Source organism: Miniopterus schreibersii (genome assembly GCF_964146895.1).
Source record: "Miniopterus schreibersii genome assembly, chromosome: 14".
NCBI classification, from domain to species: domain Eukaryota; kingdom Metazoa; phylum Chordata; class Mammalia; order Chiroptera; family Miniopteridae; genus Miniopterus; species Miniopterus schreibersii.
Genome location: NC_138114.1, coordinates 23,586,614 through 23,598,686, shown reverse-complemented (window position 1 = coordinate 23,598,686; position 12,073 = coordinate 23,586,614). Strand labels below are relative to the sequence as shown.

Sequence of the window (12,073 nt, the reverse complement as noted above, 5' to 3'; positions counted from 1 at the left end):
TAAAGTAACATGAATGTGGAGGAGGCTGAAGATATAATAAGCATACAAAATGAAATTTAACACACAGCAGCCCAGTGACATTTCAGAGAGCAGCCAGCAGTCCTACGTATCTCAGCAAACCCTGAAGGCATTACTGTATTACAATGCATTGAAATAATTTATATTCAGCATGATGATCCCCAAATTAAGAAGACAAGAAAGACATCTTTAAGAAATTTATACTGTACATGGCTGAAATTCTGTAAAGTTGTGATACTTCAGAGAGTGACTACCTAACATTATTCAAACTTTTATTGGGCAATTACCCTATTCTAGGCACTGGGAAAACACAAAGATATCTAATATATCCTACCTGTCCTCAAACATTTTACCATCCAGTAAATTGGACATCAGTAAAACATAGCCATAATATAAAGCAGACTGACACAGGTATTAAATATAAATTCAAGTAATAAATTATGGGAGCCTAGAAAAAATTATGAATAATTCTCACTGAGGAAAATCAAAACCATCATCATGGCAAAGGACACTGGAAAAACAAGGATTGTGACAGAGAGTGGGGAGCAAATCACTAAAGGAAAAAAAAAAAATCCAGACAAAGTCACTGAGCATGAAAATACAACTTGGCTCAGAGAAGAGAGGTAGGGAAAAGGCTGATTAGGGGTTGGGAAGACAGTAAAAAGTAAGGCTATAAAAATATTTCAGGACCTGTTCATGGAGGGATTTGAATGCCATTCAAATGATTTCGAGTTTTATTGCACAAGAGTTTTTCAGAAAACTGGTGCTTATGTGGCACTCCTAATCCCCAAATAATGCTGAATAATGGCCCAAAATAAGATTCTGAACAAATGCAAATTTTTATTAAAGAGATCCCTAAAAATAAAACACATTCTTAATATGAATAAACAACAAGGACCTAACTTAAGAGTAGAAAATAGCTTCTGAGCTCATTTCTTAAATAATCAAAATACTACTAAATCTAGTGAGCCTGGGAACTTAAAAGAACTCAGGATAATCTCAATCTTATGTGTCCTTGATTTTCTTCCAAGCAAGTCTGAGAACTTCCTAAACATGTTATTTAGCATTGCCTCATGTCACCCCTAAAAGTCAAGAGGTAGGCTACAGTATTATTAGCCTCTTTTTACTATGGGGAAACTGAGGAACAAAACGAATAAATTACAGTATGGTCACAAAATAAGCTATTACATTTCCCTGGACTTTAATTAAAGACTTGAGGCCCACATATCAATCATTATTCTTTGTACCATCTGAATATTACAATTATCTTTCACTGTCGTCTTAACTGAAAAAAGAAAAAGACAAGACTAAACTTTCAGATCATTTCCTCAAGTTGGTACTGCCACCAACAATTTTTAAAACTCTACCTCCTGAATTATGCTATCTGCAAGAACTGCAAAGTGTACCCAGTAATCCAACCTCCCCAAAAACAGACATCTGGAAGTAGCAGGACAGGTCAGGAATCCTAGGCCCAGCTTTGACTTTGAATATCTGGCAGGCTCAAACCTGTGTCTGTAAAACAGGCTTTGCAGATGCTGTGATAGAAAGGTGCCCTAAGAGGCCGAGGAGAGCGTTATCAATACTACGCCCACTGCTGCAAACCTGAAACCCGATGCCTTCCTCCCCTGCCCCTCCCCGCATTGCACCACGCTCGGCCGCTGGAGTCCCGGAACGCCCTGAGGCCTGGGCAAGTACCCTCCCCGTTTCACTTAAAATGCGGCGCTTTAAGGTTGCCCAGGGCGCTGGGCCTCAGTCACCAGGGAGGACACCGGATGTGGTTACACACATCTCTAAATCTTTCCTCTTCAGAGCCTACGGCCTGGTCCAGGCGATTCCGTGACACGGAGTTCCTGCTCCTTACTACTTTGTTTCTCACACACGCACTGACAGCCCCTACCTTCGAGTCCCCTTCCTCAGCCTCCCGCCACTACCCCGCTCCACGCCGCGTGGACGTCCCAGGGACTTGAGGAGGAGGAAGAGGGGCGTTAGAGAGCAGGGTCCGGGCCGCGAGACGACTCGGCGGGCACCACGGTGCCCCTCGCCCACCCACCCAGACCCGGGGGCCCGGCCGCCCAGACCTGGCCTCCGCCAACGCGCCGCCGCCGCCGCCGCCGCCTATCAGCGGAGCGCAGGGGCGGGGCCGGCTGGCTCGGCGGCGGCTCGGCCGGCGGGCGGAGACGGGCGGGGACCGGCGAGTGATCGACCGCCTCGCAGCTCAGGCCGCCGCGCGCACACACCCGGCCCGGCTCCCGAGGGCGCCAGCGCGGCCCCGGGAAGCGCGAGGAGCCGGCGAGCGCGCGGCTTGCCGTTGGCGGCCTGGTCCGCCCCGCTCGGCGCCCACCCGCCCTGGAGGTGGGGTCCAAGCCTCCGGGAAGATGGTGTCCTGGATGATCTCCAGAGCCGTGGTGTAAGTGCCGCTCACGGCGCCCCGTAGCCCACGCGAGGCCCAGGGGAGGTGTAGGAGGACCAGGGGCCAGGACGGGAAGGGAAGGCCCGGGCCTAGGCTAGGGTGGGCTGGCCCAGCCTCGAGCCTGCCCGGGGCCGGGGAACCCTCGGCCTCCTCACCCTAGTCCACGTCGACGCGAGGCTCCCTGCGGCGGACGAGGGCCCGGCGGCTGCGGCCGGACTGCGTGCGGCTCGGCGGCGCCGGGTGAGCGAGCGCTCGGCGGACGGCGCGCGCTCCTCGCTGCCTGTCCCCGCGCTGCGCGGCACCGCCCTGCGGCCCGGGCGCGGCGCGCCTGCGGCGGCGCCCTGCGCAAGCTCCGCAGACGCTGGAGCGCGGCCGGCCCGCGGTCCTCCAGGGGATGCGGCGGCGGCCCCGAGTCTTTGTATCCCGAGGCTGGTGCGTCGCGGTGTCTCTCTCTCTCTCTCTCCGCGGCCGATTGCCTGTCGGTCACGTGCGGTAGGAGGAGAGATTTGTCTAAAAACCCGGCTGCTCCCAGCTCACATCCCCGGGAAGGGTCCCAGTTGCCCCGTGATTTACAGTTTGCCGAGAAGGGAGCTCATTGTTGAAAGGTGACACCCGCCCGCCCTCCCAGATTCCAGAATTTGGCGGAAATATCTGCTAAGTGATTGAAAGGCTGCAGGTGCCTGTTGTCTTTGTTCAAATTATCGGTTGGTTTCATTGTGCTCTTAACCAACAAGTGCTACTGATCCATTTTTTAAAATTGCTTGAGTTGTGTTTACTCTGTGAAGGTATTTGCCTGCCATCTAAACTGATTTCCTCCCGTCCTTTCCATCTTACCCCCGTCCTCAAAAACAAGTAACAAAGTACACAACAGTGAGGTAGGCACAGCCAGGGGCCCGTGGGTTCACTACTCATGATCTCTGTAGGAGTAATATCTCAGTATCTTTATGAAATGTTTTCGTGAGGCGCTGGCTTCTCTGATTCGCTTTAGAATGGGGGGGGGAGGGGGCACGTTACCAGATATTTAATTTTGTTTCTAACTAAGGATAAAGCTACATTTTCTTTGGGAATGAATTAGTAGCGGTATTCAACCTGATTTGCAATTGCATTGCAATTTTGTCATTTCATTGTCTTAATGCACTCCGTTCCTCAGTACAGTTTCTAGTTTTAAAGCTTCAGAGCTTCCTGTGTTCATCGGTACAAAAACTAAGACTCAAGAAATAAAAGGATACCAGATGTCCTCAGGTTGTTTTTAGCCTTTTGGGGTCTCCGGTTGGGTGTCATTTACATAATACAGACGTACCTTCCTTGACCTAGTAGATGTCTATCAAAGTGTTGTGTCTGCAACTGGAAAATCAAGTGCCCCATTAAGAAACTACCTTTTTTTTTTAAACTCTCTGGGTTCCGTTGACCAGTTCTTTAACTGATTTAAAACAAAAACAGTGAAACACAATTTATCTCATTTGAATTACTCAAATCATATTTTTGTTTTTTATCATTGACTATGAATATGAATGCCTTTTCTAGATTCTGCCTGTAACACAAAGGTTAGTAACACAGAGTTGATCTTAATGGAACTGATAGTTCAGGTTCACTATACCTGCAATATAGATCAGAATGTAAAGTCTTCTAAGAGTTACACCCTGTGCTATATGGGTTAGACAAGGAAGGAGTTATATCTGGTTGGAGAATCAGAAAAAGCAAGGGAGATTACATTTGAGATGGGCCTTAAAGGACAGACTTTGGTTGTCTAAATTCAAGACAACCAAAGATGAAAAAGAAAAGGATTCCAGATAAAGGCATCACTGTGAGCCAGAGCACAGAGGAGGGAAAGCCCAGATCAGTTACAGAGGACTTGAGGGACTGGGGAAAGAGAAAGCTGGAAAAGATACACTGGGGCCTGATTTCAAGGAATTCCAGAAAGAACTGCTAGATTTTATTAGGAAGCAATGGCTTTGCTTTGGAAGATTCTCTCCCTTGTTGTATGAGATGGTAGTACATGGAGAGAAACATTGATGACAGAGCTCCCTAATTGGAGAGAGGAGGATTATATCCTGTGATGCTAGAAGCTACAGAATTTAAAGTGTGAGGCAAAAGAAAGCAAAAATGTGAGGGAGGAACAGTCATGGAAATGTATCAAGTGTCAGGAAAGTATTTCATGAGCCATTGAACCATTAGCATATTAGAAAGCACACTTGTCTGTTAACGGAAGCATTTTGCCCCTTAGCTCCTGTTTCTTTATGTCTATGCACTGAATGTTTTCTGTTCCCTTGCTTATATTATGAGGACACAGATCAATCCCAGGATCTGCACAAACTTGGAAACTTTTTTTACACCAGGAGGTAGAATTTATTTATATTCTTTCTAACCCACTGGAACAGCCACCTAGTCCTGAGTCTAAAGAAAAATCAGACAGTTCTTTCTCTCAGCATGAACCTCTCTGGTGGCATGCACAAGGAACCTCAGTAACCAGAGTTCCCTGTGTGATGAGCACTTTCACCCACACCTTGCAGCAGACCATTGCTGGGCAGAGCACTGGCTTTGGAATCAGACCTGGATACCAGTTAATAGTTGTGTGGTCCTGGAAAACATACTAAACCCATCTGAGTTTCAGTGTCCTTGTCTTTGAAAGTTACACTATTTACCTTTTTAAAACTGTTGTAAAGATTAAATTAGTTTAACTAAAGCATACCAAATGTGGTACCTCATATTTATTGTGCATTTAAAACAATACGTAGGTTTTTTTAATGGAAAAGGAAAGTAAGATGGTATAGAAAGAAATATCATTGGACTGTCATTGTGAAACCTGAAAATTATAACTAGTATGGGTTATATTAACCATCTGCATGACCTTGAGTCAGCCTCTTACTGATTATAGATTTCAGTTTCCGTCTCTGTAGAGATGAAGGATCTGATCTGGGATTCTCCAAGCTCTTTTGCACAGCTCTAGTGTTCTCTCATGGTATGAGAGGATTTTTCATTAAAATTAACTTACTTTAACTTTACAGGCAAGATTCAAAGGTTCGTTGGCAATTATTAAGGTTATACTAATCTGACATTACCAAGTACTATTACATTCATACTTGAGGCCCATGCCTTACCTTTTGAAACATGATTCTTACAGGTTGAAGGAAATCCCACTTTTTAAACTTTTCTTAATTTGTGCCTAAGATCAGGACTAAAGACAGATTGCCTGAATTAAAGTATCAGCTCTACCATTTATTGGATATAACATACCCCATAGAATTAAGTTCATTTGCATACATAATGTCCATAGTCCAGCATCATGCACATGGTAGATATTCAATAAGTGTTAGTACCTGTTATCACAACAAGGAAGAATATATTTCCCCGACATTTCCAACATACTGAACGTTTAAACTATTTTCAATTTACATTTGTCTTTCAATCTCTTTGTGTAATTAGAGTAGGGTAAAAAAAATTTTCTACTATTTTTTATTATACTGTAAGCATTTTCTGTGTTGCTCTGAAATCTTATAGCTTCTATTTGGTAGGCCAGTATTCATAATTTTCATAGCCATTCGTCTATTTTTTAATTTTGCTTTTTAGATAATTTCTAATATTTCATTATAAGTAATACCTCAATGTAATTATAATGCTAAAATGAACATCATTTATGTATACTTTTTCTTTATACATATTTCCTTAGGATAAATACCCAAGAGGAGTATATCTGAGTCAAAGGCAATGAATACTTTTATGGTAGTTAATATGAATTGCCAAATTGCTTTCCAAAGGATATTAATATTTTACACTGCTACCAATAATGTATAATGTCTTTATCACAATGTAGCCAGATTTGAGGGAGTTAATTTTTTTTTATACTTTCCTAATAAGTATAATAGGTCTTATTGTTTTCTTTTGCATTTGAGTTGTTAGCATGGTTAATATTTGTCCTAATATTTATTAATTATATCTCCTGTGGTGCAAATAGTCTGTATTTACTTTGCCTACTTCTCTCTTGATTAGTTGGTAATTTACTTGTACGAGCACCTTCTGTAATAAAGAAATTAACTTTAAGTCACATTCTATGCAAATATGTTTCTCAATTCTATTTGTACTTCAGATACTTTCTTTTTAGTTGTATAGGGAATATCATTTTAATGCAGGCCAGTTCATTCTTTCCTTTGTAATTTTTCACTTCTAAATATAAATAATTAATGACTCCAGATATTTGATAAGTACTACTTTCTCATGTAGAATTGGGTGAATTTGGAGACTTCCTTTTTCATATATAGGTATTTCCCTTTTAACACTAGTAAAACATCTTTATTTTTGTTTTACAATTTTACTCTCTGGCAGTACTAGTAAAACCTCAGTCCTCTCTCTTTAGTTGGTCCTTTTCAATTATATTTAATGGGTGCTTTTAGAGCCTAAATTACATACCTTAAAAACCATACTCCAGCAATTTTCCCTTCTTTCCAGCATCATCTGTTTTTCCTCTGCCAGATCATTCCTGTCAGCATTCAAACGTGCTGTTATTTCTCCATCTTAAAATGACAACAAAACTCATTCTGTTATACTTTTCATCTCATTACCCCATTACTCTCCCATTCTTTAAAGCAAAAACCCCACAAAATGAATCCTGAAACACTAATCGGAAAGACTATGTGCACCCCTATGTTCATAGCAGTGCAATTTACAATAGCTAAGATCTGGAAACAGCCTAAGTGCCCATGAGTGGATAAAAAAGCTGTGGGACATTTGCACCGTGGAATACTACACAGCTGTAAAGAAGGATCTCGTACCGTTTGGGGCAATATGGAAGGACCTGGAGAATATTATGCTAAGTGAAATAAGCCAGGCAGAGAAAGACAAACATCACATGATTTCACTTGTATGTGGAATCTAAAGAACTTAATAAACTGATGAACAGAAATGATTCAGTGACGTGGAAGCATGGATCAGACTGATGAATGTCAGAGGGATAGAGGGGGAGGGAGTAACCAAAGAATTTACTTGCATATATGCACAACCCAAGGACATGGGCAATGGTGTGGAGAGGGACTGGGGAGGGGTGGGTTCAGGTGGAAGAGGTCATTGGGGAGAAAAAGGGACATCTGTAATACTTTGAACAATAAAAAAATAATTAATTAAATTTAAAATTTTTTAAAAACCTCCATAAAAGACCAATCTATAAACACTTTCTCCGTGTCCTCTTTTTTACGTCACTCTCAAACCATTTAGGCTTTGCCACCAGCCACTTCATTGAAACTGTCCATCTCTAGGTCAGCGTGACCTCCACATGGCCAGATTGTTTGGTCTTCACCTGACTTGGCAGCTTCTGATACGGTTGCTCCCTCTCCTTAAAGCACTTGCCCTTGCTTTTTCCCCTCCTTCTCCAGAGCTCACTGCGCACTCCTTTCTCAGCCTCCCTTGCCACACTCCACCCCCACCCCCGCATGCCCTAACTTTTTAAAGTTGGTGTGTCCAGGGCTCAGTTCTCAGATCTTGTCTCTTTTCTATCTACGTTTCTATGAGGACTCTTGTTAAATTTACATCTCCAATCCAGACCTCTCTGCTGAACTCATGAATGATCACATATATTTTCAGTTGCCTGCTTAACTCTACTTGGAAACATTTGACAGTCATCTTGAACTTAAGATACCCAAAACTGAGCTCCTGAATTTCCTTCCCCCTCAGCTCAGTTAATTACAACTGCTTCCTTCCAATAGCTCAGGCCAAAAATCTTGGGATTATCCTTGATTCCTCTTTTTCTCTCATTCCCTACGTTGAGTCCTACAGCAAATCTTGTTTACTCCACCTTCAAAATATACCTGGGATCCACCCACTTCTCACCACCTTTATTTATGTTGTTTGTCCAAGCCAACATCATCTCTTAAATGTCTTATTATAATAGAGTCCTGCTTCTACCCTTTGTGTGTTAAGATTATGATAGAATTAAAAACACCTTGAGTAATTTTTAAATCCTTGTGGAAACTTAAGGGCAGTCACAATTTATAAATGATATATTTCTTCCTTTATATGTGCTTTCAGTATTTTTAAATGGTTGTAAAATCTCAATGACGGCTAAAATATTTTTCAGTTGGGTTAAGGTAGATTTTGTCTTTATTTACCAGTTTTGATGCAATTCATTATGGTAATAGCTTAAATATTCATGAGTTGTATCTAAAAATAGTGTACTTACTGAAATTGCTGTTCGAAATAAGGTAGATAAGAGATACGATGTTTTCAAGGAAATTGAAAAAGCTAAAATCTTAAAAATACAATTTGTTGTGAATGCGCTATAAGAGGTCATCTTTTCTGTCTTCGTTAAAACAGAAGACAAATCCTAAACTATTGTGTCTTGTTTTCATTGCATAGGCCAGAACTTCCAACAGGATTCTTTTATTAGCCTTCTTTTCAGAAACAAATTGCTTTTGTTCACTTTTTGTTACTGGTGCTACATTAATTATTTCTTTTTCTACTGAATTTTTGAACTCTTTTAGGATGGAGATATTTATATTGCCTACTTTCAGTATAGACTTAAGTATTCAAGTAAATGGTATATTACAATAATGATGGCATAAATGGGTAATTTCAGTATCTTAAAATAAATATGATATGACTATTTTGATTGTCACATGGAAAAAGATTACAGCTGAGTCTGTTAGCAGAACATGAGCTTTTTTTTTTTTTAAATTGATTTTAAAGAGAGGGGAAGGGATGGGGAGAGAGAGAAACATCAATTTGTTGTTCCACTTATTTATACATTCATTGGCTGATTCTTGTATGAGCCCTGATCCGGATCAAACCTGCAACCTTGGTATATGGGGACGACGCTCTAACCAGCTGAGGTACTCAGCCAGAGCTATTAGGTCATTGATTATGCATTTGCGTTAAACTTCCCCTTTCATACATTTTCTGAGGTTAAATGAAAAATTAAAGGTATAAATTATTTTGTTATAAATGTCTTTATGTTTACAAAACTGTTAAGGGTTTAAGTATACCTATTACTGAAGTCAGTTTACCAACTGCAGTCATGTTAACTTTACAGAGGCCAATATGACTGAAAATTAGGACAGATGTCATACTCACCGAGATACTGTGGACAGAGAACACAGTAGCAGTTGGAATGGAATTACTGAACAGTGGCTAAAGATTAAGTAAAGAGCAGACTGGCTAATGTTATACAGCCATTCTTGATGGTATTCAAAGTATTTTTAATTTCATTTGAAGATCCTTTAAGTATGTCAGGGTTTCTTAATGTAGCACTGTTGATATTTTGGACTGGATAATTCTCTCTCGGGGAAGGTGGCTGTCCTGTTCATTGTAGGATGTTTAGCAGCATCCCTCTACTTGAAAGATGCCAGCAGCACTCCCAAGTTACGACAGCTGAAAATGTCTCCAGATATTGCCATATGTCACCTAGTGTGTAGAATTGCCACTGGTTGAGAACCACTGTGCTGCTTAAAAGAAACTAAAAATATATATGGGAGGGAATGAGCCTGAATCTGTGCTGCTCAATATGGTAACAACATGTGGCTATTTACCTGTAAATTAAATAAATTTAAAATTACCTTCCTCCGTCACACTAGCCACGTTTCAAGTGGTCAGTAGCCACTCAAGCTTAGTGGTTCCCTTATTGGTCAGCACAGAAATAGAACATTTCCATCATTGCAGAAAGCTCTGTTGCAGAGATCACCTACAAAATACACTCTGCTCAGTATCCCCATCTGAAAATGGCTTAGTTGTTTACTATTTGCTGCTTCTGTATACTTCGTGAGCGAAATTATAGGCTGTAATGATATTTGGAATTTCATAAGTATCTCAGAATACCTCCCACTTAAGAATTTTCTGTATAGGCCCGGCCGGGCGTGGCTCAGTGGTTAAGCGTCGACCTAGGATCCAGGCGATGAGGGTTCGAGTACCAGTCAGGGCACATGCCCGGGTTGCGGGCTGCAGCCAATCAATGACTCTCTCATCATTGATGTTTCTGTCTCTCTTTCTCCCTCTCCTCTCCTCTCTCTGAAATCAATAAAGATATATTTTTTAAAAAAAGAATTTTCTGTATAAATACTGTTTCTGATCAATCTGTCATAATTTTTTTACTATCTCAAAATTAATTTCTATTTCAGTATTACAGAGAATTTCCCAAAATTGATGAAAATTACTGATACCATACACTTTGAAAATAATTTTTATAATCACACATTCTGCACATCAGCACCTATATTCCTTATTTTCTAAATTTATAAATGAAATGTGGTTTACAAGTTATAATTTCCTGGTCCTAGAAATTGTTACAATATTCGAATTTGAACACATAGGCAAAAGTTACCAATATATTACTTTCCTTACTATTAACAGTGTCATCAACTCTGCAAAAGCAGAGCTACCAAGGAAATCATGAAAGCGAAACTCATAGGAACTATTTAAACATAATAGGTTTGTACTGGCCAACAATTCAAAACATAATTTCAGGATATATTCAAATATATTGCTGAGAGTATTAATATTTTCAAGTAAAGATATGTCTATTTTAGAAAAGAATTATTCTCATCCATAAATAAAACCAAGCATTCTGCTGTGGAAAATTTCCTTAACCTTTTATCATGTCACTTTTCTGAGAAGTGTATTAGTTTGCTGGTATAACAAAGTACTACAAACTAGGTGGTTTAAGCAACAGAAATGTATTGTCTCACGGTTCCTCCACAGGGTTGGTTCCTTTTGAGGGGTGTGAGGAAGAATGTGTTCAGTCTCTGCTGGCTTCTGGTGGTTTGCTGGCCCGTTTTGCATTCCTTGGCTTTTGGATACATCACCCTGATCTCTGCCTTCATCTTCCACATGTATGTCTGTCCAAATTTCCCATTTTTATAAGAACACAAATTATACTGGATTAGCACCCACCTCAATTATCTCATTTTAACTGGATTACCCATGTAAAGACCCTGTCTCCAAATAAGATTACATTCTGAGGTGGTGAGGGTTAGAGTTTTAACATATCTCCCCTACTCCCCAACATATCTTTTTCGAGTGGACGCAGTTCAACCCATAACAATCTTTTACATATCCTGAGGAAAACCAGTAGTCCAAGGAATAGTTTTAGGGACTGAATTAGAAAATGAGAAAAAAGTCTAACAAAATAGCTGTCTTAATATAATCTGAATTGTTATGTGGGGAGGGGGTTACTGATTTTTCTCTTGTGAAATGCAAGGCTAGAGCAATAGGTTAGTATTAAAGACGTGTTTTATTCAGTAAATACGGGAAAACTTTCTCACACCTAGAGTTGTTCAATAGTGAGACTGACAACCTCATGAGAGCAGTGTGTTCTCCATCACGGAGGCATGAAAGGGAGAGTAGAACCCTCGTTGAAGATCTTGACGATTATTGCTTGTATGCTTCCTATGGAGAATCATAGATAAATTACTGGGTAGTATTTTGTATTTAATAGAACATATTTAAATAAGTGAATACATTAACCTTGTATTATGTAACTATCAGAAATAATAAATGACATTATTTGGCATTTTATAAAAGATAGCATGAATATGTACAGCACTGAATAAATTATATGCTAAAAATTCTGCTAATGTGACACTCTTTCATCATTAAATTTTAATCACTAAAGTTTAGGGCTCTCAAACGCTGGAAAGCACTTTCACCAAAACTAAAGTGGACAAACTG

At 40.5% G+C, this 12,073-nt stretch overlaps 2 protein-coding genes across 7 annotated transcripts in view; one reads left to right on the top strand and one right to left on the bottom strand.

The window, feature by feature from the left end:
- The window catches only part of JMJD1C (jumonji domain containing 1C), a gene marked incomplete at its 5' end in the record, with an annotated part of 199,030 nt that extends 196,151 nt beyond the window's left edge, over window positions 1-2,879 (bottom strand). For 2 of the 6 annotated variants that reach the window (XM_081157778.1, XM_081157779.1), the window contains one exon: window positions 2,584-2,879. Of the gene's footprint in view, window positions 1-2,096; window positions 2,141-2,583 lie in introns of those variants that run through there. The other 4 variants (XM_081157770.1, XM_081157767.1, XM_081157781.1 and 1 more) reach the window with 4 other exon arrangements.
- Window positions 2,182-12,073, top strand: part of REEP3 (receptor accessory protein 3) — a 75,339-nt gene continuing 65,447 nt past the window's right edge. Inside the window, exon 1 of the mRNA XM_081157782.1 lies at window positions 2,182-2,425. Within this exon, the coding sequence (XP_081013908.1) occupies window positions 2,394-2,425 (32 nt within the window). The 5' untranslated portion in view covers window positions 2,182-2,393. The remainder of the gene's footprint in view (window positions 2,426-12,073) is intronic.